The following is a 25,826-nucleotide window of genomic DNA, read 5'->3' as shown; positions in this document are numbered from 1 at the left end:
TAGAAAGCTCAGTACAAGACAAAATAAAAAAAATAATATACAGGATGTCCCATTTAAAAAAAAGTTAAGTTTGACTCATATTTCGAATATTACAGCTAAAAACTAGCTACGCCACTGGATTCTACATGAAAAACTCCACGGAACTCACAGTTTTCACCTTTCGAGAAGTTAAAGGATAACCGAGATACGAGGGGAGTATAGAAATGCAAAATTTGCAAACTTTCCCTGTATTTCAGGAACTCAGAAGGCTAGGGCAGACCTATGTGTAGCATCTTTAGTTTAAAACCGCATCTTTGTAGCTGTATGCATTAAACGTACGAAAATGGGACAACCTGTACACAATGTATTTTTTCTCTTATTACAGGAAATTCCGGTGGTTGCCTATATTTTAACCACCGACTCCCTGAGACCCTAGCTTGTGACGTCAGTTGTACACTCACAAGTTTGAATCTCGGGATTGGGTGTTTAAAAAGCGACAGAATTGAGCACATTGCTGGATACTTTCAACTCGACATAATCATATATTCTATTATTTTATTCCAATGCGTATTTATATGCAAGAAACAAGAAAGAAACATTTATATGCTAGAAATACAGGGCTCGGAAATAGTGCGTCGGGCATCTGTACAAAAAACTTGGGAAATTTGTTGAAACTATCGAAACATATTTACTCATATCTTAGGATTATGTAAAGTGATCTGAAAGGAAGCGAAAAATGCAGTAATATACAGGGTGTTCCGTTTTAAAAAAATCCTCCTGATCCACTCACTTTTTTGAGCCACCCTGTCGAAGTTAAAATATTTTCCTGAAATACATCCTAGTGCATACTCTAGATCTGTACTTAAACCAAACTCCTAACTTTTTATTATAGGAGCTACAGATGCCCGACGCATATTGCCAGACCCGGTATAATTATAAATAAATTTAATTTTGTAAACAGTAACCAGCTAGTTTGCAAAGTTATAGCTGGTAAGTTTGTAAATGTATATTCGTATTGTTTAATATACAGGGTGGGTCTCAAATACGTGTAAATATTTTCCGTGGTGGTATATTTCGACGCCAGAAACACCTCTATGAGTTTTTTTTTTTGCAAAAAAAAATATTGAAAAACGTGCATTTTCTTTTAAATTTCCCTGTATACTTTAGAAAACTTTTTAGAACTGCCTGTTCACCGCAAATTTTCCCGAGGTATAATTGTCAATCTCTGATATTACCATATCAAAGAAATCTTTTTTTTTTTGATTTTCAGGTTGGAATAACTCGGTTATTTTGGATTTATTTAAAAAACGGCAAAGAGAAAATATGTTTCTTTTATCGTGATCTATACTAGCAGAAAATATTTGCACTTATTTAAAACTCGCCCTGTATAATTTCAAACTACCGAAACTAAAAGAATTTCGGACTTTCATTGTCTTTAATTATTTTGATTAACACAACGTTTCGGTCAGAAGGATCACTTGTAAAACCCTCGTGCACGAAGCCTTTTTCTTATCTTTCTTTTTCTTTTTTATTCAACTGAAATGTTCACACTTTTAGCTGCCAGAAGTTGTCTTTGTAGCTCTGGATGAGAAACATTGGGATTTATTCTAGCAATTTAGCACACAAGGCGGTCTTGTTGTTCAGTTGTGACTCTTTGACGACTTTGTATGGGCCTATCCTTGTGTGTTCCTAATTCCAAGTATCTTGCATATGTTTTCGATACAACACCTTCGGTAACGCCTACTATCTCTGCTACGTCTCTCTGGAGTATTTCTTGTTCGGTGAGAGCAATAATCCTTCCCCTCTGTACATCTGTTAATCCAATATAAGGCATTTTAAATTTTTTTTGGAATAAATAAAAATTACCGGACAATCATGATTTTACTACTGAACACAAAATTCAAAAGAAAATAAAGGCAGTCGTTTATTCTTTATTGTCATGTTTATTTACAACAAAAAGCCTTATCTTAAAGTTGTATACCAATTTTTATCCTTGCAAGAAATTTAGTCAGAAATAAAGAGTGATTCCATATAAGTTTGGTTGTGTGTAGTAAAAAAGCTCAGTAGTTTTAGGAATAAGATTATTTTACACTTGATAACGGTCAGTGATCCTTCTGATCGAAACGTTGTGGTAATGGAAAAATAAATAGAGACATTGAAGTTCGAAATTCTTTTAGTTTCAATATTGAATCCCATTGTTTACCACATCAAAGTAATTTCATACTACTGTTTCAGTACTAACCAGTTATTTTAGTTAGGTTGTATAATAAATATTTATGTTAATTGTTTATTTTTTTATTGATTGTAAATAGGTTGCAGGATGATTATCCACATGGTCATTACCAAGTGATGCTGCAAATCTACCATGGATTTCATTTTAAAGCCATTCTTGGACCATTTCTTCCTCGTGATTATACCTTCAATATTCTTCGGTATGCGCTGGATTGAAGAATACGAACTTCCACTAGCCATAGCCTTTATAGACTTTGGGAAGGCTTTCGACACGATATATTCTAAGGCAAAAATAGAAACCCTTGCGAAACAAGGTAATTACAGGCCTTATATAGAAACTCTCGCCAATATATACAAAAAAGCCAAAGCAAGAGTAATGATATATAAAACACCGCCAGAGTTCCCAACTGGCAAAGGAGTACGACAGGGAGAGGCTATATCCTCAAAACTGTTTACAGCAACACGAGAAGAAATCTTCCGTCAACTGGAGTGGACCAACAAAGTATTAAAAATAGAATAGATGGAGAATATCTTAACCATCTAAGATTCACCGATGACATTGCCAATAGTCCTGAAGAATTGCAAACACAAATTAACGAACTAAATACAGCCAGCAATAAAGTGGGTCTCAAAATGAATTTAGTAAAAACTAAAGTAATCTACAACGAACTAGTAGAAAGAAGACATTCTGAGAGATAACACAACACTGGAAATAGTCGATGAATATACATATTTGGAACAACTAATACATAGTTCGGGATCTCTACTACCAGAAATCAACCAAAGAATTAAGTTAGCATGGAGTTCTTATGAAAGAAACTCAATCATATTCAAATCTAGAATGCCACTTTATCTAAAGAAGAAAACATTCAACCAATGTGTACTACCATTCATGACCTATGCATGCGAAACCTGGACACTTAAAACGGACATCATAAAGAAACTGCAGGTCACATGGAACGCACACGGAATGTACTGGGAATAACCAAGAAAGACCGTAAAAGAATAGATTGGATACGACAAAAGATCTAGGTAATAGATGTCATCCGCAGAATCAAATCCCTCAAGTGGCAATGTGGCAAGGACCGACAACAGATGGATTACAAAAATTACATCATGGTACCCACGAGGAATTAAGAAACCTAGAAGAAGGCCAAATTTGAGATGGGACCATTATATTAAGAAATTAGCAGGGAAAACTTGGGCCCGCATAGCCAACAACAGACAACAATAGGCCCAATTACTAAGATATTATCGAAATGTGCTACACCATAACTGGAAATGGCTGAATAAGCTGACAATGATGATAATGATTATGTGCTGGATTTAAAGGAAGTGAAGTTATCTGATATTACTACAGCGATGTGAATAGATATGTTTCAGTTCTCAGGTAATAATTAATGTTTCACCATATTTTAGGTGGTGACCCACGAAAGAAGAGTAAAACCTACCGGATTCTATTGAGAAGAAGGAAAGTTTGGTTCTCCAGAGTGTTACGTTTATGGTACCTGCTTATTTCTTCCAACCAAGAATAACTCCAATATGTCAAAGAAAAACATCCACAACTTGAATTCTTGCCTCTACTATAAATGCATAGGTAGGTTTCTATAGTCTGCCCAATGAGAAAATTGTACAAACTAGGGATGGAATGTTTTTCCGATGTATGGATAACTACCGATTATCGAATAACAATAGGTGACTTTAGAACTATCGATATATTGATGCCTGTAATAATCCCCGTATTGTCTGTACAAGAGGAAAAGCTTTTTTATTATTACCATTTTGAAAAAAATACATTCTTCATAAAAATTCTTGCTTGTTCTAAAATGGTTAACCCCGTTTATACTTTCGAAATTTCCATACTGTTTTAAAGAAAATAAAAAAAAAATTAAAATATGGTTGAATTTACCAATAAAACCACTCGGTATAAGTCCTAAAAATCAAGAGGCGTTTCTATATGTTAATATATTTTCGATTTCACTCTTTAATAGATACCCCCTTCCCTCCTTCTACTCTACTTTTGTTTTTTGCTTCCAGATATAGAATCTTTTCACCTGTTGCATATCGGGTAACGGCCCAGCTACGTCGAAACACCGGCTCCCAATAGATCACCAAAGTTAAGCGACGTTAGACGATGCGAGTGGATGGACGGGTGACCGTCTGGCAACTTAGCAGCAAAACTTATTTGGACCAAAGCTTACTTGGATGCTACCATATAACTGTACTTATAATAATGCTGCGCGCGTCTCACTTGTGCGGTGCTTGTATCGTATTAACCAAATTTTATCCAAGTCAAGTTGGAAGGCTTTGTAACATCCAAGTAAGTAGGCTGGTAGCCAACTTACTTGGATGATGATAAAACCCTAAAATTAAGAAATTGGCGCTTATCATTGTTATAAGGTTATATTACAAAAATAGAAAAAATAAATACACTTTATTTAAAATTCTTAAGCCTTTTTTTTCTTATTCTAACACTGGACAACTTATAATCTTCTCACAGCTAGGACAACTCCCTGATATATTGTTGAAAACCTTCTTGCTATCAAGTGAAACTAACCACTGCAAAAAAGAAAAAACGAACATGAAATCTGGATTAAATTCATGAAAAGTACCTCTAACGCCATTTTTAAAATAAAAAGCAATTATTCCTAACGCCCTATAAGTGTGTCATTTAAAGTTGAATGATATTATATTTTCAACTCAAGGTAATTAATCCGGCCCTTTGAATAAAAAGATTATCTGGCCGAAATATATGGTTAATCGGCTAATGCCTCTAATCTAAATAATAATCAATAATATCAATAACCAATTAGTACAATAATTGAGAATAATGTATAATAACAAGGTATACATCATACCAAATAAACTTTTTAGTCACGTGATTAAGCTTGACCGGCACAGCGTTGCCTTCTTTTAATCAAAATATTTTAGGAAACAAAAATTAATTCGTTATAAATATATAAACAGTTATTATTTACATCAACAAAACTCACCTCTTTAATAGCATACGGGCTATTACTACCGCTTTCCCCTTCAAAATATTCTAGGTTGCGATAAGTTAAGCTATTAACAAGAACAGAAGAAGAAGAATACAAGAACAGCTATTAAGCTATCCTGTACACTTCGCATTAAAAGAGGTTCTAAAAAGGACAATGTTCGACTGCAAGGTCTGCTAGTAAACATTTTCAAGCTTAAAGTATCACCAAGTTTAGATTGGAAAGTGCCCATAAAGACAATGTAAACACTATTTGGCGCTGTTCTTGCAACGGTCGCGACCCAAAACTTTTGAAAATTTCAGAGCGGTTCGGCTTTTTCCGGAATTATATCGCCAAATATTGTTTATTCAAATTTATTATTATTTTCGTTTAATTTTATAAATAAACTACAGTGTGTTGCATACAAGAAACTTTATTTTATATAAGGACGCATGTATGAAATACCTATGAAACATTGGAAACCGACGTTATGCCACGATCCACGATGGTTTTTGCAGTTCACAGTTCACAGCACAGCTTTTTAAGTTTTGAATGCCACTTTTTCACAATTATTACCGGTTGGAGTAAATAAAACTTGAATTAAACTCACAAGATAGCAATAATTACTTTGAAAATGAACGCTATAAACACTTTTCGGAATTTCTTTAATGAGAGCGGTTTAGATTTTGAAAGATTATTATGATTTTTGAAGATTCTGACTTTGACAAGAGAAAATTATTTCTGTTTTTGTTTGCCGTTGTTCTTAGCGACCGCTATAGCAGCGCCAAATCGCGTATAACGGTCGCGACCCAAAATAATTTCGCGACCCAAAATTTTTACGGGCTTTCCAATCTAAACTTGTTGCATTTATCTATGAGTATCACAACACTATTTAAACCAAAAACGCGTAAATACAAAACTAAAGTGTCAAAACGAATGACAATGTCAGGAAATAAATAAATAAATATGGCAACTTGATATTTTTTACAGGAGAGCTACCATCTGAATCCCCAGCGGGAAATTTAAATTCTAGTTAGTCAGTCTGGCGCTGTATAGGTCAATAGTTGGCAACAATGAATTTAAAAATCGCCCCCTCGATTACGTAACTAAAAGTTTAATTGGTATCGTTCATAAAATAATAATAAAAATATATAAATGTATAAAGATAATGGCCATAATGCTAAATAAGAACAAATAATAAGACCTGGAAAAAAGACCTTAGAAATGTCATAAGAGAAACAAAACAAAAAGTTTGAGTCATATTTTGAAAAGACTACTCTTAGCGAAAAACTATGCTACGTGAAAAAAACATTGGATCTACGTGAAAAATTCAACGGAACTCTGTTTTCACCTTTTCGATAAATTATAGGATAACCGAGATACGAGGGGAATCGGAAAATGGAAAATTTTCAAATTCACCCTGTGTTTTAGGAACTAAAGGCTAGGATAATCGGTGTGTAGCATCTTTACTTTCTTAAAAAAGTAGCACAGTGATGTGAAAACCCCATAAAACACACGAAAATGGGACATCCTGTACATTATTATTGAATGTAGGTTCTACAAGTTAAGGTATAATTCTTACCTCGTATATACATCTGTTATGGTAAAATTTTTCGCAACTTTTATTAGGACAAATTATGTCTGGCGGTTTGTTATCCAAGCGCAAACTGAAGCATATGCTGCATTCTCCATACTCTACTAATATTCCTACAGATTTCTTTTTCTCTAAACGCTTTGGAAATGACTCTAAACCTAAAACATAGAAAAGAAACCTTTGTCCAGCGGTCGTTCAACGTCACGTCATATATTGTCGAACTCTCCCTCTCAGACGCACCCTAAAACATATATTTGGCAAATGATGGTGACGTAACGTTGAAGGATCTCTAAACAGTCTTTAGTTGTTTTCAATGTTTTCTCATATTAACGAGATGTCGCTACGCTAGCTAGGAATTTGTCACCGCTCCAGAAATGACGGATTTTACAAATGACTAAAGAATACCAGGACGCGTAACGCCCATATACTGACTGGAGCAGAATTTATGCTCTTAGACGCCCTCATTTTGGAGCCTACGGATGAGTCACAACTCGTCAAGAGCGACAATTTTAGCGATTTTAATAGTTTGTTGTGTGTAGTGAACTTTGTATAAACTTTATTACAATGGTGATGCGTTCAGCTTTCAAGTGTAAAAGTCGTAACGACAAGAAAGAGCCAGGAGTTACGTTTCATAGGGAAATAAACAGTCCACTCTACCTTTTTAGCGTTTTCTTATTGAATATGATAAATATTTTTCTGATATTAAGTGTACCTTATGATCGAATAAAAACGGCGTCAGCGATGGCTATGAAATGAAGATCGCTGTCATTTTATATGTAAATTTATATGGGAAATGTCATCGATCGTCATTTCCAAGCCAACTGGACGCCGTTTTTATTCGATCATACGGTACTTGATATGTGCTATACGTCGATACTAGTTTTGTACCTTTTGTTAACATTTTAATACGTTTTTTTTGGTAATTAATTAGTATGATACCACCGCATACACCATAGGCGTAGTCAAAACAATTATCAAAAATATAAATATCCCTTCAAGCAGCTAAGTTAAGAAAAATATGTGGCCACGGCACACTCGGGTGTTATTTGTCCTTGTATTCTTTAGTCATTGGATTTTACAGCCAAATTTTGGTCGATTTTTATCTAAAAAGAAGACAATATGGAGGTTTCTGGTAGATTTGCACAATCAAAATTGAAAAAATATGTAGGAGTATTTATTGTTTTTCCTACATCTATTTTTTCACTTTAACGGCGTTTAATTAAGGATACTTTAATTTAAAGCAATGTTACTGCCAAATAGTCCCCAATTCGAAAGATTTTAACATTTAAATTGACCAATTGACCAAGCGAATATTCATAATTTCGGCCATCTTCAACAAGATCAATGACTTTTGCACAATCTTCGACAGTAAGAACCATATTCAATCGTACATAACAATAATCACCAAAGCCACCTCGTTATTATGAAGAATAACATCAAAAAGTAACGATAGGTAATTGAAAAAATTACAAAATGTTTGTGGCAAAATTTGCTCACGAAATGATTGCACAGGGTGTTTTAAAGATAGGATAAAAACAACTCTTCGATTAGCCCTGTATAATAAGTCAAATACTAAATTTTATAATAAGTGAGTTTGTAAATTAAAGTTGATATATTTATAAACAGTTTGTTAAAAAATCATAAAAATAGGGCTAAAAATAAAAAAATATAACATTTTAAACTTGACCAAAATTTTTTCCATTGCGTTTTTTTTTGCATCTGAGTGAAAATTTACTAAATATAATAGCATGTATTAATAATATAAATATAAATTAACTAATTACCTAATAATAGTTGCACTGCATACAAAAACCCTTGCTGGCAATCCCACTTAGAAAAATTTTCATTTAACTTTATACCATAATTTTTTACAAGTCTGCTGGGTCCTAAGAAACGTACATCTGGTCTTAAGTGTACATTATAAGGATCTACAGTTATTGTAGCTGATACATTTTCTCCTAAAATACCAGCGTTATAATTTAATAGATATCTATTAAATAAATTGAATATGTACTATAGATAAGCACACAAATTGAGAGCAAAACCTGGCATAGAACAAGAAATAAGTTTTCCTGTAAGCCCAAGATTCTGTGGGTAGTGGCAATGGGATAGTGGTAATTACCAAAGTAATTACACCTCCCAGAAAGAAATTTATAAAAAAGATCAAATGTGATATAAAATAAAATTGTCATAAAAAATTAATTATACTAAATACCTAACCAAATCCTCCTATAATAATCTTTCCTAACAGGTCTTTCTGGATCTAGAATCGTACAGTGTTCATCAAGTTCATCCATTATATCAAAAAATGGTTGCAATAAATCAATTTTACCAAGAAATCCATCAAATAAAGCTGTCAAACTATCACTTGATCTTAAAATATCTACAAAAGTTATTTTTAAATATCTAAAAAAATACATTTTCATTAGATCTATTACCTGGGTCCTTTCCAGGCAAATCGATTGACTTAAAATAAAATGTATGTGCTAAGTCTGTAGAGTAATTAACTAGTATCTTAGTGCAGTGAGTTCTAGATTTTTCATCTAAAATCATGTTCTTATTGAGGAAAAGAGATAAAAAAAATACATGTATCAAACTTACCTAAAATAGATACATTAATTTCTGTTAAATCTTTGCTTAAAGAACATGTTTCTAAATTTAAGAAAAAGTTTGTAAATTCGGAGTATTCATGTAAAACCCTTAAATGGGCATCACTAACATCTATTATGTTTGCGTTTGGCTCATTTAATGTTAAAAATGTTTTAATTTTATCCAACACCTCAATTATCGTACTGTTCTTATTGCATTTTAGATAATCATGAATATCTTGTAGAATTTTCGAATTTTTCGTATCCAAGTAGTTTAGCTTGTAGCTACAATCAGGTCTCTTTCTTATAGATATATTGAAATCCTTATTCTAGAATAAATTGTAATGAAAAACATCTCAAACCTAATTTTAATTTTTAAATAATTTACTTACACAAAGCAATATTATTCCTTCAAATAATGTATCCTGATCAGTTTGGTAAGACCGAATTAATGGATATTTCAGTATAAGATCTAGTGTCAGGTCCATATAATATTTAATAAACTTATCTTTTAGAAATAAATAAAGTTTGCGGTACGAATTTCGGTTTTTTAAAGCGCGCGTCAACCATGGAATAAATAACCTAAAAATGTCAAGTGACAACTGTCAGCTCGATTTGTGGTTAAATCAGAGATATAAAGATAGGAAGAACTTGAATAAAATTACTATGAAAGTCAATTTTTATCGTACTTCAGCGCACTGGACAAGTTATATTATTCAAATTATGGAGTGTGGCCATATTAAAATTTATCGTATCCAGTATCCACGATAATTTTCAATAATGACACCATTCCGTGTATTCAAGTGAGTGGTACCAATGACCATGACTGTGAATTAAAATTACGAACAACCCTCGTTTTTGTCATTGACATGTGTCATATATTTGCTCTTTGGACAAACTTTACCTAACCTATTTTGGGAACGAAAACAAAACAAATTTGTTGACACCAAAATCTATGACTAAAATAGGGCGTAGTCGTTTTATTCACTGATTATACATGGACGTATTCTTTTAGGATATATATAGAATATTGTGTAGCCCCTTATCACCTCTAAAACAAACAGTGTATAATACAAGTCGGGTAACCACCAAATCGTAACAGGAGATATATACCTAGATAAGGTGACATTTTTTTTCGTACTGAATTGAAATAATATAATATTGCAAATCCATATTAGTCTTTTAAACAAATTTATATAAAATATACTAATCAGTTTTTTTTCTTTACAAACTAGGACAATGAATGGAGAGATTGTAATTTCCGAAACGCCAAATTGGTTAAAAGAACTAGAGGAAAAAAGAGAGAAGCGTCTTAAAGCCAAATTGGGACATGAAGCTGGTGCTGGGGCCCCTTGTTTAAAATGTGTAGAAGATTGTCCTGGTAAGATTTTTCTTCAGTTCAAGGTTTTCGTTATTTTAAGGCGGATATAAACGCGACGATTGGCTGATTTGAACGAGTCAGGTCTGGAGTTCCATCAAGCTTCAGGGAACTACGTCCAGGTTCCAGTCCTACTTTAATTTAAATTTTGTTTTGCATGAACTTTACAGTAAAAGATAGTCGAGACACAATTACAGCCTTCCAGCAAAACTGCCCCATAGAAGCAAAATGATCGGCATTTAACAGATAATATTCTTAAGAAATAAAACGGAATCCTTTTTTATCAAAAAAAAAACTAAATTTGAACCTAGGCCTCGTCTGCGGGTTTCTTTGAAGAACTCTGTGCAATCATTCTCAGTGATTTTTTTGACATGAATAAATTATTATTATTATTAATCATAACATATTCCATATTTTCTTGACATCTTAACATATTCCACATTTACCAATAATGTAACAACACTAGACACAAATTTCAAATAATACAAAATAATTTCGAATGCGGTTACGGTTTCGCGAAAGTTATGATTTCCATTTCCATAAGTCCGGATTTACCCGGACATATCCGGATTTTTAAAGTGTCCAGAGTGGTCCGACCCGAATTTGGAAAAGCGTCCGGGAAACCTGACTGCAAAAACAATTTAACTTAGGAAAATATTTTACAGTTACAGTAGAATTAAAATTTCAATTACTTCATTGATTATTTTTAGTCTCGTTGATTATTTTTAGAGCTACGATGATAGCTCTACTTAATCGACGCATGTTCGAAAGTACCCATTTCTATACTTTGGCGCTCAAATTTTTCGCTTTTGGTGAACTCCTGGAAAGTGAATGAAAATTAATTTTTTTGGTTTATATTTTGTTGATTCCGGGGCTATTATTTGCCTCCTATAAAAGTTCATAAATAGTTCATTTGTGCGGATTTCTGAGTTCACTTGTCCGGAATTTTCAAAAGCCTTTATGGAAACCCTAGCAAAAGTAAACTTAAAAAACAGTAAATAAAACTCGGTAGCAGTTACAATTCCCTCTTTATTCCAATACTCTTCAATTTAGAAGAAACCACACAAACAAGAGACACATACGGCAATTAGGAAAACATGTATTGCCATAGTTTATAACATCTTTTTAATTTAAGTTCGTTTTGGAACTGTTCCAGGAAAGGAACAGAAACGTAGCAGAAACGTTATTTAAAAAAATCGTCGTTTTTACCATCTCTACTTGGAATAACCAAGCGTGGATAAGACACAAGACTCAGGTAATGGACTTGTGTGACCTATAGATTTTTTTTTTAATCTTTTTAGAGGATAATACCCAAATGATTCTATCTATAGCTGATAGCTCAACTATCATAAATTAATCCATTTTTTTTAAACACCGATTTTTAGTTTAATTTTTATTTTTAGGATACCCAAAAATCTTAAAACTAATTTTGGGACCTCCTTAATTTTTTATTAAATTCAATTCTAGGTTTGGACTTACATTTTTGGCGTAAGACCTGTAAAATTTGCAGATGTCCTAAAGAGGAGCACGATGTTCATGACGATGATATATCAAGCTGGGCGCAGTTTAAGTTACTTGGCAGCAGACCAAATAAGGTCAACACTAAAATCGGTAAAAAGATATATTTTTATTCTTATACATATAATATCTAAATAAAATGTTTTTTCTTTTGTTCGTTTCAGTTTTAAATGGAAATACTGAAATTGAATTGGAATGGACGCCTAAAGGGCAACAGGAAATCGTCGATAACTATCTTAAGACGGTACCACAAGCGTCCTTACCAGTCAAAGGTATTTATAAACTATATCACTAGTCATAAGCAAATGCAAGACTAAGGCCAAGACTCCCTTGGTCTTGGTCTTGCTGCAAGAATTGGCATGTTTTGCATGAGAAAGCCTTTCATTTTTTTAATACAAGTTCATACCAAATAAACTTTTAGTCACATGATTAAGCTTAACCGGCACAGCATTGCCCACTTTTATATATTTTCTTTTAATCAATTTAAATCAAATTTATTTTAATCTTTTAATCAGTTATTATTTACATCAACAAAACTCACCTTCTTAACGACAATTAAGGGACATAAAAGGCCATTACTACCGCTTTCCCGTCCAAAATATTCTAATAGTTTCGATGAGTTTTTTACGGCTATTTTAAGCTATCTTGTACATTTCGCATTAAAATTGGTTCTAAAAAGAACAATGTTCGACTGCAAGGTCTGCTACTAAACATTTTTAAGCTTAAAGTATCACAACACTATTTATTTAAACCAAAAACTCGTAATACCTTCAAAACTAAAGTGTCAAAACGAATGACAATGCATAGATAAATGCAACAAGTTTAGATTGGAAAGCCCGTAAAAATTTTGGATCGCGAAATTATTTTGGGTCGCGACCGTTATACGCGATCTGGCGCTGCTATAACAACGGCTGCGGTCGCTAAGAACAACGGCAAACAAAAACAGAAATAATTTTCTCTTGTCAAAGTCAGAATCTTCAAAAATCATAATAATCTTTCAAAATCTAAAGCGCTCTCAATTAAAGAAATTCTGAAAAGTTTATAGCGTCCATTTTCAAAGTAATTATTGCTATCTTGTGAGTTTAATTCAAGTTTTATTTACTCCAACCGGTGATAATTGTGAAAAAGTGGCATTAAAAACTTAAAAAGCTGTGCTGTGAACTGTGAACTGCAAAAACCATCGTGGATCGTGGCATAACATCGGTTTCCAATGTTTCATAGGTATTTCATACATGCCTCCTTATAGAAAATAAAGTTTCTTGTATGCAACACACTGTATTTTATTTATAAAATTAAACGAAAATAATAAATTTGAATAAACAATATTTGGCGATATAATTCCGGAAAAAGCCGAACCGCTCCGAAATTTTCAAAAGTTTTGGGTCGCGACCGTTGCAAGAATAGCGCCAAATAGTGTTTACATTGTCCTTATGGGCACTTTCCAATCTAAACTTGTTTCATTTATCTATGTGACAATGTCAGGAAGTAAATAAATAAATGGCGGCAATCAAACCAAACCAAATCAAACTATTTTTTGATTTTTAATCTTTTTCAAACATGTCCTTCAAATGCTTCAATTTAATAGCTGTTAGTAAGAAGTTCCACTTCAAATATGCGCACATAGTGCACACATATTTTTTTTAATATTTATTTGTTTTACATAGCCTTCCCAATACCCAAAGACATTTCAACATATTGATTACTCGGAAAAATACAATAACCATACTCTATAATATATTTTTATTATTTACTTAAAGGTTCGCTAGCAGCCCAGGAGCGCAAACAGATGCTCCAAAAACAAATACCCGTCCACGACATCGACCCATCACTGTGTCACGACCTAAACGAAGAAGAAACAAAGAAAATGGAGGAATATGTAGCCCACGTCAAACAGTGTTCTATCGGAGTCGGTCAGATTATCGATCTATCAAGTATTATAAGAGGTACTACCACTATCAGCCCACAAAAAACAGCCAACATAATAGCTAGCAGATACACAAAAAGCGTACCATATAACGAGATACAAAAACTACAGACGCCCGACTTGTCAAGGCCTTTAGAAAAACTCAGTTTAACGCCAAAAAAATTGCCGGAAAATAAATATAATTTATCCATAGGCTCTCAAGATGAGAGTCGGCAATATCCAATTGCTGAAAGTAAATATAGAGACATTATTCATCCGTTATATGAAAATAATATTAAGACAAATTTAGAAGACCCTCAGTATGTACAAAATAAGGGATCGTTAGGAAATATAGGTGATAGAAGAATACCTAAAGTACCAAGTCAGTATTTAGAAACTCATATGCCTTATAAATCAAATTACAATCAAGAACCAACTGTAATTCACCAGGATGACAGATATGGTTTTGAGAATCCTTTATTTAATCGAAATAAACTAGAGAATTATAAGTTACCTCGCGATATGAGTACCAATTATCAGAATCCGGTTTATCCTAGGGATACTAAATTAGTATATGGTACTCATGATGGCGGATTAGATTCTAAATGTAAACTGAAGTCTAATAATACGCCATATAAAGAAGAGTATATTGATGTGCCTTATGTGGGATTCTTTGATGCAAACACTGGTAATCATATTCACGAACTAGGTAGTTTTCATCCAATCACAGGCAAATTTATTCCCGCTTTTGTCAAAACATTACATGACCCAGAAAAACTCTATATGTCGGAAAATATCGAAAATGTTGCTTATTCTGATCCATTATATAGTAAACCTCTTCCAGCTCATAGAAGTATTGATCCGGAAACAGGACATTTACTATTTAATCCTGGATATATCGACGAAAAAATTGGAGAATATATTCCACTTCCTAGCAACTTTAATGAAACCAGCCCCAAGGACATTACTCAAAAGGATAAAAATAAAAATGTTATTGGAAGTGTACCTTACTTGGGATATATCAATCCAAACACTGGAAAATACGTTCCCCAGCTTGGTATTTTTGATCCTACATCAGGTCAATACATTCCTGCATCGTTGCCAAGTTTATCTACTTTAAATCCTGAAAATAGCGGTTTGAATAATAGTTCAAATACTAGAGGGAAAGGTATGAACAAACAACCTTTACCTAACTTATGTCCTAACGAATTATTGGCTTTCAATGATTATGTAGAACCTCAAACGGTTAAAATAGGAGCAATTCATGATATAGATCGCCAAATTCAGGAGGCTACAAGAGAAATAAATCCAGGATATAATAGTGACGATTTTCCAGGCTTTGAATGTAATTCTAACGAAATAGGAGGCAGTTTAAGCAACGTCAAACTGCCCGAATGCCATCATTGCAAAAAGTCTTTTAAACAACACGAATTTGCCGTCTCTATAAACCGAGCAAATATCCTGTTTCACGCGGACTGTTTCAAATGTACCGGGTGCAACCAAAGTTTGGCCGACAATATTTACTTTTACGACAAAGAGACGAATAACATCTACTGCGGACGAGATTACGCCAAGATCAAAGGGTACCCACGCTGTGCCGGTTGCGACGAACTGATTTTCACTAAAGAATACTGCCTGGCTGAAAATTCCACGTTTCATTTGAAACATTTCTGTTGTTTCCAATGCGACGTACCTTTGGCTGGCAAGGATTATACGCTGGACGAGGAGAAGCCGTACTGTTTGCCGTGCTTTGAAACATCTAAAGCGGCCAAATGTAGTACTTGTATGAACGTGATTAAACCGGATGAAGTGGGCTGTCAATTGGGGGAGGTGCATTTTCACGCTGAGGATAAGTGTTTTTGTTGTATTGTATGTCGTAAGCCTCTCATGGGGATGAAGTTGCTGTTAAGAAATGAGAAATTGTTTTGTTCCCATGATTGTTTTAACTCAACTAAATGATGTGTACTGGAAGTGTATGCAGAAATGGTACTATGTAATTTATTGGTGCTTCCTAGATAATCAAACTTTTAAAATGTAAATGCTTATATATTTCAGAGTGTTTGAGAGCTGAAGTCTGTCAATTTTTATATGAATATAATATAAATAGAAGATTTTTGGAAGATATTCTTACTATAATTATTGAACTTTTATAAAAAAATATGAATGATTATTTTTATATCAATATGGGGTTTATAAAATATTTTATATTTATATAAGTATGACAATAAAGATATACAGTATTAATGTAATTATTGTGTCTCTTATATCCAAAGACTGGTAAATGTACACACATTACAAACCTAAATCCCAGATCATACATAGTTTACTCAATTATATTTCCATGTCATCATTATTTATCGAATATCCGATATAGGGTGTGTCAGATCAGTCCATAGTAGGGTTTCCGGTATCGGAGCTGTTTTTCGGAACCGGGAATTTCGGTACCGCGCCTCTTAGGAACCGGGGTTTCTCGGCTCTGAACCCTAGTTCATATCGATTAGAAAATTTTAAGTACGTTCCAAATATTTTATTAATAGTTAAATCGACACATTTTTTCAAAACTGCGAAGTCTAATAATTCAGAATTATGGATTTGTGGCATATCATGTTATTATAATAAGCCCTTCAATTTAATTATAAATTAATTAATATAAACAATTTTATTATTTCATTTTATATGCATTGTACATCTTAAATACCACAACAAATTAATTATGTATTAAAATTTCTGTTAAAACATTACAGTTTTCAATTTCTAGCAGTCGTATGATTTTCCTTATACCAATCCACGCTTTCCTTTATTGCTTGTGGAAACGGTGTAAACTGAAAATCCGGTAAGTATTTCCTTAACTTTCTATTACTCGCAGTTTTCTTATATTGCCCATCAGCTTTGCTCGTATCAAAAACTATATTGCCTTGAAAATTAAATGCTTTTACTAATTCTTCTGCTAAATCCTTAATGGAAACCTCTGCTTCTTCATCCACTAATTAAAAAATAGTTAAAATAATATATATTAATTTTAATTGTATGAATTTCCTACTGACCTGACAAAATTATTGGATCTATCTCATCATACTCTCTTAAAACCCAAATAAACAGTTTAGCTAAATCGAGCGAATAAATAAATTGTCTTAAAGGCTTGCCTGTACCCATTACAGTAAATGTATCTTTATCTGAAGAATTAATAAATAAAATTATAAATGTTACCTAAGCACTTAAATTTTTTCTCATACTTTGCTCCATAACATCAAATAATTTCTTAATAAGGCCAGGAATAACATGACTCGACTCTGAATTGTAATTATCATGGGGCCCAAACACATTGCAAGGTATGACCGATGTAAAAATACATTTGTGCTGCTCGTGATAAGCCTTGTTCATAACATCGATCATACGTTTGGCATAACTATAACCGAAGTTTGATGGATGAGGTGGACCATTATGAACCTTGCAATATTTTAATTAGATCATTAAATTAATAATAATAATTCATTTTGTGATTTAGATGGCAATAAGGAATATTATGATTATTATTATTAAATTAGACTTGTTTGAATTTACCATTGTTTCATCTATAGGATATTCAGTTTTATCTGGAAATATACATGTTGATAGACACGAAACCACCTTTTTCACACCCAATTCATAACTGACTTGCAAAACGTTATCATTCATATGCAAATTTTTCCTCTACAAATATGGAGAAAGACTTGTTATATATCAACAATTATTTAAACCACACTCTTTTTATATATCGTCTGTTGCATCACCGATCATTTATTAAATTTACCTGGACTTTTGAGTTTCCTACATTCAAGTCGGCAGTGCAACACACGGTATATTAAGTAGTAGGAGTATTTATTCTTACCAGGAAGTCTAAATTGTGCGAAATATTATGAAACAAACCTCCAACCATTGCAGCCAAGTGAATTACATGTGTCGGTTTAAACTTCTCAAATATTTTTTTCGTTGCACTATAATCACTAAAGAACAATTATAAAAATTAAGCAAGATCCTTTTTCGATTTATAAACATAAATATTGTAGATATATTTACCACAGGTTACCATCTTTGCTGGAAATAAAAATCCACTTTTCATTCTCTTTCTCTTCAAGTTTTACGACAGATTGAATGGCACTACCGATTAAACCGGTACCGCCTGTTACTAAAATTGTTTTCGTTTCCACCATTATGCAATGTAAAATGCCACCTCATAAAAGATCTTGCGGTAATTCGCTGAGAAATCTATAAACGCAGTGATGGAAGTTGTATTTAAAGACCTAGAAACATGGACCTCCTATATCTTTTCTGTCCAAACACGTTAAATAGGCATACTTGACAAACGTCCCGTTCTTTGCTTATCAAAGATAATATAATAGAAGATAATAGGTACTTTAAAACATAAAATAACAGATGGGAAGTATTTAAACGATAAGAAAAACGAGCCTCTTTACTTCAAATCAAAATTCAAAATATTTTATGATCGTCTGGATTGACATATGACGGTTTTGACAGAGACAGGAGAGATATTTTTATTCTATGGCCTCAATTTTAAAAAAACGATGCAAAGATATAGAGGTAGAATATGGTAGAATGAGAATGTACTTCGGCGAGTACGTGTAGAATTTGGTAGATTTTACAGATTGCCTAAAATACCAAGAAAATACCTATGAAATGGATATCGTCGATTGACCCCCCTTACCCTTCATATAACAGTTTACTCTGTTTTCAGGTATTAATTTTGGTTTTAACAGAGAGAAAGTTTAATCATAGATTTTTATTAATATAAAAATTTAAACGGTAATTACCATTTAAACTATTTGCCTATGATATGATATAACTTTAATGCATAACAATATTACACAAATATTTGGTACTACTTTTTCTTTTTTAATTTCTTAGCTTGCCTCCAAGCTTTGTAATGGGTTTTTTGTTTTTCTTCTAAGATTTCCTTATATTTTCTTTTGTTATACTTTTGGAATTCGGCATCGGCCAGAAGCTCATCTACTAGAGTCTTTTTGCGCTCTTTCTGTGTTAACCGGTTGTTATAAAAATCTATGGGCGAATCCAAAACCTTTCCCACCTAATAAAAACAAAGTATATGATTATTTGATTGAAAAATCATTTTCACAAACAGCATATTACTTGGAAGTATTTTGGCAAGACTTTTAGATCGTTCTTTTTATAGAAATGCTTGGGATCTAGTACTGATCTCATCTGCAATATTTCCAGATCCCTCTTAACTTCATCAGTCATCTCTGTTTTAGGCATTCCATACCATTTTTCCCCTTTGGTCTTTTCTTTTTCGTTCTATAAATTATGATTTTACGGATAAGAAGATTAAAATAATACACAGTAGGTACTTACTCTCCTATCTCGCTGGAGTTTCTTCTTTGCCAGTTCATATGGAGGAACAGTATGTAAGTTCTCGAAATCTGGTGTTATTACAGATTTCTCAAGAGTTTCCTTAACTTCATTAGATATAAGATCTTGCTCTAAAATACATGTTAATATTTTTTAAAAAAAAATATTATTTAACTTACCAATAAATTTTTCAGTTCTTTTTTGAAAACTCTTGGGTAATCGACAGCCGCTTCTAATATTTTTCAATGTCCCATCACTAAATAATATGTCTCTTAATGTAACTTGTGGATCTAATATGCTCTTATTTGTTGAGGAGTCGCTACTGTTAATTAATTGTTGCTTAAATTGCAAAAATTCAGAAATTGCTGGCGATGCTTCTAGAAACAAATATGTATATGTAAAATATGATTACCTATTGTTATAAACCTACTTGAACGTGGAAGTTGAGCGATCTCATCTTCTCTATCTCCAATTGTATCAATAACAAAATCCATCATTCTACCACAATTTTAAAGAAATCAAGGATTGTTTATTATAAAACTATTGCGGTATCACTATTGCTTGATTTATAAACGTGCTAGCGCCATAAAATAATCATAAATATTGCTAGCTATATCATAATATCATCTCATTATCAACGTTATCAACTAACAAAAATAGAAAAATATCAATTTATATTAGTTATGTTATAGTTATGTTCACGTTATGTTATTTTCCACAAAACACATACACATGGTTTTTGTGGTTTTCTATGATTCGCCACAGATTACCAACACATTACCAAACACTAAACACAGGATTTCGCTGACATCTGAGCAACCATAGAATAACTTGTGGAATAACTGTGCGCGTTCAGGGACGGACAGCGCTTTTGTGAGTTTGTCTATGGGACAGCGGCTGAATGGCTGAGTAAGCGGTTCCCGTTGGGAACCCCTTGGAATTTTAGTAGATCTAACTGTATTTCCTATTTGAAATAGTTTTCTGCATTATTAATTAATTAATAATTGTTTCTCCAAACATTTTTTTTATATTATTTCTCCACCTCTATATCTCTGATTTTTGCAAAAGTCTCAAAGATTTCTCAAAGGCTGTGTATTATATTTATAAAACTGTTCGATCACATCAAATAGTAACATTAGCACGTATGTGCTTACGTCACCGAGGGTCCACTTACCCATAGATTAAATAAATTAAATCTACCCACGGATGTAAATCTACTTTTTGATAAATGCATCTAACCCTTATCTATGGCCAACCCTTAAACAAATGTCACAAATGTGTCACAAATCACAAATGACAAGAACTGCAAGAATTTTAAGAATAGTTACAAATCGGAGGGGTCTAAATTTGTGAGTATATAAAGTTTAATATGCTTATTTCAGCTTTTATTCATACTTATTTATTGTCAGCGTTTATTGTAATCTGTAGTACCTTTATGCAGGTCTATATTTAGTACTTAATAGTCGTGGGCGGTCCGTTTGATAGGTTATATTATTATCATTAGACAAGTTATTATTAAATGTTTTATTATTTATATTTTCATCGGAGGACATAATTATTTACTAACTTCTATTAATCATTTTAGGACCCTTAAAATTCAAACCTTATTCAGATTGAGTTAAATCATTATCAAAGAATGATAAAACCATTATCAAAGAAGACATGTAAGTAGAGTCCAAGACTATCATATCAGCAATTCTGATATATCTAGCTGTTAGTTGTATTATTGGTGCTTAGTAGGTTGTAATATCTGGTAGAGGCAGGGTATAGTTGTCAATTGCCGTTTATAGAAGCAATCCAGTTACAGGTTGGTAATAATACAAACATAATAATAATAAAATCCGTATACATTTGAAGGGTAAGGAGAAAAACAGACAATGTCACAAAACTGACTTACAGAGAAAACCATGATTGCTGTTGATTTGCCAAACTATGTTAAAAGTACAACAATTTAATACTGTATGCCTTATTATTTGGACATTGTTTGTTATATTCAATTTCAATTTTGCATATGTTTGGGACTTCTTAAAAATTCCTATAAAATGGACATCGTTGTTTTTCCCTTACCCTTCATTTATGAATGCCTCAAATATGGTAAAAAAAACAATTATATGTATATATAAGGTTACAGTAAACACAGGGACATACATATCCATAATACAAAACACACTCTATGGTAAATATAGCCAATTTTCTTCTAATGTTTAATTGTTTTGAAGTGAATATTATATATTATTTTACAATAGATTACCTAGACAGGTGCAACTTCTGCAAAAGAAGTTGTTTTTTTTTATATTTATTTGTTTATTTTACATTGATACATCTATGTTCAATTTTACTTAACAATAATCTTAACCTATTACTATAAATTCAAAATTTCTAAATACACCTAGGTGCAAAAAGCACCTGTATGTGTATAATAATAAATGTATTTGCGTAAGTTGCACATTAATACTAATAACAACATATAATAACGCAATTATTAATAATAATATACGTGTGTATAAATTAATCCCAAACAATAATACATCATAACACTATAACAATCTAATGTTCATGGCATACACAAATCTAAAATAAATAAATCTACAAACCACAATAATTCCGCCAACAATCCAAATGTCATACAGACAATACCCGGAGGATACATAATTAAAAGACAACGTGAAATTAAGAAATTTTGTGGATTCAAAGACATCGTGAAATTAAAAGATATCGTGAAATATCCTGGGGTTTACAAAAATATAATAAATATTGTTTTAATTCTGTGTTAAATTTGTATTTAGTTTTAAGGTTCTTTATTTCTGAAGGAATGCAGTTGTAAAGTTTAGGTCCAATGTATGTAACAAAACGATGTAAAAGATTTTTTTTACAATGAGGAATGGCGATATTCATATTAACTTTACTTTTAGTGCTGTACTGGTGAGATAGTTTAGGCACATTTTGGCTCTGCATGAAATTGCATACGGCCAAGACATATAAGGTTTTAACACTTCACACTTCGGCACAGTATAGATCTTGAGTTGAAGCCAATTTTGATTTCCTTTTGTTTATTCTAACAAAATAGTTTTGTGCAACTCTAAGCTGCTGGAAATTAACACTGTACATACCACCCCAGACTAGAATACTATATCTAAGCAATTGTTCTACAAGAGATTTATATACTATATAAATTATTATAATTATGAGTAGTTTTTTATTTAAAAATTGTCGTAAGATGAAAAATTTGTGTATTAGATATCTAATTTTTTTGCTCAAATATGACACATGTAGGTTCCACTTTAAATGTTTATCTATTACCACTCCAAGATATTTCATCGAATCTACCTCTCTAAATGACACATCCAAGTCCTCCATTTTAATTTCATGAAAATTAGGCCTATTTGCCGATGTAATAGAAAATGCTAAATATGTAGTTTTCTGAAAGTTCAATGTCAATTTACAAGCACCTAACATATTTTTAATCTCAGCAAATCCGGACTTTAAATTTCGCTCAGCCATTTCCCATATGTCGCCAGCAGATATTAAGACCGTGTCATCGGCATATGCAATTATTTGTCCGTCCACATTAAGTTCACACAAAGCGTTAATGTATATATTAAACAAAATTGGGCCCAACACCGTACCCTGCGGCACCCAACATTCAATTTTCAGTTGAGAACTGTAGATATTACCAATTCTGACACACTGAGTTCTATCGGAAAGATAGCTTTTAAACACGTCCAAAACTATGCCCCTTACCCCATAGGACTCAAGCATCTGGAATAAAATAGAATGGGACACCGTGTCGAACGCCTTAGCTAGGTCAAGAAACATAGCAAGACACTTCCTCCCACCCTCCAAATGCTGAGTTACTGCATTAACTAACTGGAACATCGCATCTACCGTACTCGAACCCTGCACGAAACCGTATTGGTTGGGAGAAAGCAAATTATGGGCAGTAAAAAAAATTTATTTGTCGTTCTTTAAAACACTTTTCAAATACTTTAGCAAGGTACAATATAATACAAGGTCTATAATTACTTACTTCTTCTTTATTATCCCCTTTATATATAGGAGTTACTATGCTTACCTTGAAGGTATCAGGTACTGTTCCCTTTTTAAATATTAAGTTCGTTATATGATCAAGAGGGCCAGCGACGTAAAAATATAACATTTTCTTGATACAAACACAGTGTCTTGATACATTTAATTTAAAGACTATCTGAACACGTGCATTTTATTCAGTAACTGAATTTCTGCAGAACAGTGATTATATTAGTGTGGTTGAGACTTGTATAACACTTTGGATTGATACTTTCAAATTTGTATTTTAAACTGAAATATATCTTGGTTTGAATGTGGTAGACAATGATTCAGTATTATTAAAAGAAATTCAGACTTCTTTTGATTATACTTTCAACTTTTTGGTCATAAGTATCACTGACTGGTCTGACTGTTATTAAAAAATTATAACCCCAAATCAAATGTCAAATAATAATGACAATTACAATTACTAAGAAGAATAATATGCAATAATTTACAAAATGCCGCAATGACGTCACCAATCTTTTTCATCTGGTTATCAAGCGTTTGAGGGTGCATCCATACTATCCTAAAAATGGCGTATCGGCGTAACAAGGGCGTAACGGCGTAATGACCTTGAATGGATTTCTAGTAATTTTATTGGCTGAAATTTTTGACAGATAAAATTTCTGACAGATGAATTTTTCAGCCAATAGAATAACTGGAAATTGATTTAAGGTCGTTACGCCGTTAAGCCGATACGCCGTTTTTAGGATAGTGTGGATGCACCCTGAGAGAGTTTGAAAATATATGACGTGAAGGTGAATGATGGCTGAACATTGTATACTTTTGTGTACACATCTAACACTTCTAATCCTATAATTGTGCACGGCTCACTATTCGGATTTTTATGCTCGTCAGTTTCATCAAACTATTCCCATACAGAGTGTGACTCTATTTTTTAGTTTATTTGCCTAAGGTTGCTTCTAACCATCATTACTACGAGTAGAGTCACTGTCCGACTGTCCTCATCTTTTTCATTACTAGAGTCACTAGTCCAGAGACCATAACGTAATAGTCCCTATAGTGAAACTAAAGGAATTTTGGACTTCCATTGTGTTTATTTATTTTGATTAACACAACGTTTCAGCAGAATGAATTAAACTAATTCCTAAAACAAACCAATTAGTCAATCTCTAGCCATCAATTATTAAAAATTGACATGAAACTTAACACTAATTTACACTAATTATAGATAGATTAAAAAAGGATAGAACGTTTCCCGACACACTATTTTATCAGACTTACTCTGATTTTATTTTGAAAAAAAAATCTTGAATTTTAAACTGCACAATTCAAAAATCTTTATTACTCAATATAAAAATAAATTTCAACCTTCTTAAGGCCATGTGGTACTGAGTACCGGCCAAGTAAGATACTACAACTAAGTATGGGCCATGGGCCAAGTAAATGACGTCTAGGACTTGACCTCGAATCATTGATTGTCATTCCCTAGCCGTCTTTGACGCTGTTTTTTAACGTGACATTAAATTTCTTAAGTATCTTGTATTGTTTTAGATCAAATTTAACTGGGGATACTAATAAATTGACTAGACTAATTTTCGCACTGGGATTCGAAGATAGTATTATAGTCAAAGTGTTTTTGTTATGACTCAAGAAAAAAGAGAAAATCCTCTGAGCTATTAAGCCCGTAAGCGGTAGCACTTGTTATCCTGCAAAGACAGGAATCACGGGGCAAACCTGCCCCAAGCTACATCAAGCATCGTAAGTACATATTTTTAAACATTTTAGTAAGGTTAGAGTAACTCCCCTAAGTAAGGTAGTACTAGTAGTAATTCCCTCCAAGTGCCTTTAGCGATACAAATGACATTTTGTGGGTAAAAATTGTGTGGTACTTTTAGCCAAAACTTAGACAAATCAAAGCACATGCTTGTTCAATATAAACATTTGACGATGAGCTCGACGCGCAAAGCTCACCGCTCGAGTAGTGCCAATATGAACGTGCACTTACAGGGTGGCCCATTAGTGCAAGGAAGTCCAATATCATAGTATTTGTCGAATATATGAAAAAAGTCGTTTTATACAGATATTGCGTTTGGTATGGCATATTGTACTTAAAATATTTTTTGATATACAGGGTCTGCAAAAAAAAACATGATAAAGTTTTAAGTTTTTTTTTAAATTGCACCCTTGAGGGCAACACTGGGTAACGATCTGTGCCATGCGCGGCTAAGAAAATCACTATAATAAACTTGATACTGTACCAACC

At 32.7% G+C, this 25,826-nt stretch overlaps 4 protein-coding genes across 5 annotated transcripts; 1 reads left to right on the top strand and 3 right to left on the bottom strand.

Moving 5' to 3' along the window:
* Positions 1-4,600: 4,600 nt before the first annotated feature.
* On the bottom strand, positions 4,601-10,070 carry LOC115880013 (E3 ubiquitin-protein ligase FANCL). Its single transcript, XM_030897116.1, has 7 exons — positions 9,761-10,070; positions 9,382-9,697; positions 9,219-9,323; positions 8,996-9,163; positions 8,565-8,738; positions 6,769-6,938; positions 4,601-4,770 (listed from the first exon to the last, which is right to left on the bottom strand). Exons 1-7 carry the CDS (start codon positions 9,854-9,856, stop codon positions 4,675-4,677), a joined length of 1,125 nt encoding a protein of 374 aa, XP_030752976.1. The 5' UTR covers positions 9,857-10,070; the 3' UTR covers positions 4,601-4,674.
* A 187-nt stretch (positions 10,071-10,257) lies between these two features.
* On the top strand, positions 10,258-16,413 carry LOC115880005. Of its 2 annotated transcripts, none has more exons than XM_030897100.1 (5): positions 10,258-10,490; positions 10,604-10,749; positions 12,214-12,357; positions 12,429-12,536; positions 14,022-16,413. In XM_030897100.1, exons 2-5 carry the CDS (start codon positions 10,608-10,610, stop codon positions 16,124-16,126), a joined length of 2,499 nt encoding a protein of 832 aa, XP_030752960.1. In that variant the 5' UTR covers positions 10,258-10,490; positions 10,604-10,607; the 3' UTR covers positions 16,127-16,413. The 2 variants fall into 2 exon arrangements, with proteins under 2 accessions (XP_030752960.1, XP_030752961.1); XM_030897101.1 differs by lacking the exon at positions 10,258-10,490 and adding an exon at positions 11,903-12,001 and having other exon boundaries at positions 10,622-10,749.
* A 395-nt stretch (positions 16,414-16,808) lies between these two features.
* On the bottom strand, positions 16,809-18,650 carry LOC115880006 (GDP-L-fucose synthase). The gene is made up of 6 exons (XM_030897103.1): positions 18,224-18,650; positions 18,036-18,150; positions 17,729-17,857; positions 17,401-17,614; positions 17,212-17,340; positions 16,809-17,150 (listed from the first exon to the last, which is right to left on the bottom strand). Exons 1-6 carry the CDS (start codon positions 18,355-18,357, stop codon positions 16,915-16,917), a joined length of 957 nt encoding a protein of 318 aa, XP_030752963.1. The 5' UTR covers positions 18,358-18,650; the 3' UTR covers positions 16,809-16,914.
* Positions 18,651-18,929: 279 nt separating this feature from the next.
* On the bottom strand, positions 18,930-20,297 carry LOC115880026 (deoxynucleotidyltransferase terminal-interacting protein 2). The gene is made up of 5 exons (XM_030897137.1): positions 19,962-20,297; positions 19,711-19,908; positions 19,535-19,662; positions 19,313-19,477; positions 18,930-19,250 (listed from the first exon to the last, which is right to left on the bottom strand). The coding sequence occupies exons 1-5, from the start codon at positions 20,026-20,028 to the stop codon at positions 19,044-19,046; spliced, it is 765 nt and encodes a 254-aa protein (XP_030752997.1). The 5' UTR covers positions 20,029-20,297; the 3' UTR covers positions 18,930-19,043.
* Between the last annotated feature and the right edge of the window lie 5,529 nt (positions 20,298-25,826).

Source organism: Sitophilus oryzae, unplaced genomic scaffold, assembly GCF_002938485.1.
Source record: "Sitophilus oryzae breed Bouriz unplaced genomic scaffold, Soryzae_2.0 scaffold_1604_pilon_pilon, whole genome shotgun sequence".
NCBI classification, from domain to species: domain Eukaryota; kingdom Metazoa; phylum Arthropoda; class Insecta; order Coleoptera; family Curculionidae; genus Sitophilus; species Sitophilus oryzae.
Note: the sequence above shows the minus strand (reverse complement) of the source record. Positions and strands in the feature narration are given on the sequence as shown.

What these genes read in the sequence shown, in the direction of transcription:
- LOC115880013 (XM_030897116.1), bottom strand. Translation starts at nt 9,856, where the DNA reads ATGGACCTGACACTAGATCTTATACTGAAATATCCATTAATTCGGTCT. An exon ending in TTTGCCTGGAAAGGACCCAG is followed by an intron (nt 9,164 to 9,218) that starts GTAATAGATCTA and finishes TAACTTTTGTAG; the next exon opens with ATATTTTAAGATCAAGTGAT. An exon ending in TGCAGTGCAACTATTATTAG is followed by an intron (nt 6,939 to 8,564) that starts GTAATTAGTTAA and finishes TCTATGTTTTAG; the next exon opens with GTTTAGAGTCATTTCCAAAG.
- LOC115880005 (XM_030897100.1), top strand. Translation starts at nt 10,608, where the DNA reads ATGAATGGAGAGATTGTAATTTCCGAAACGCCAAATTGGTTAAAAGAA. An exon ending in ATGTGTAGAAGATTGTCCTG is followed by an intron (nt 10,750 to 12,213) that starts GTAAGATTTTTC and finishes ATTCAATTCTAG; the next exon opens with GTTTGGACTTACATTTTTGG. An exon ending in TAAGGTCAACACTAAAATCG is followed by an intron (nt 12,358 to 12,428) that starts GTAAAAAGATAT and finishes TGTTCGTTTCAG; the next exon opens with TTTTAAATGGAAATACTGAA.
- LOC115880006 (XM_030897103.1), bottom strand. Translation starts at nt 18,357, where the DNA reads ATGGTGGAAACGAAAACAATTTTAGTAACAGGCGGTACCGGTTTAATC. An exon ending in AGCAAAGATGGTAACCTGTG is followed by an intron (nt 18,151 to 18,223) that starts GTAAATATATCT and finishes ATTGTTCTTTAG; the next exon opens with TGATTATAGTGCAACGAAAA. An exon ending in ATTTGATGTTATGGAGCAAA is followed by an intron (nt 17,341 to 17,400) that starts GTATGAGAAAAA and finishes TTAATTCTTCAG; the next exon opens with ATAAAGATACATTTACTGTA.
- LOC115880026 (XM_030897137.1), bottom strand. Translation starts at nt 20,028, where the DNA reads ATGATGGATTTTGTTATTGATACAATTGGAGATAGAGAAGATGAGATC. An exon ending in AACTCCAGCGAGATAGGAGA is followed by an intron (nt 19,478 to 19,534) that starts GTAAGTACCTAC and finishes CATAATTTATAG; the next exon opens with AACGAAAAAGAAAAGACCAA. An exon ending in TCTTGCCAAAATACTTCCAA is followed by an intron (nt 19,251 to 19,312) that starts GTAATATGCTGT and finishes TGTTTTTATTAG; the next exon opens with GTGGGAAAGGTTTTGGATTC.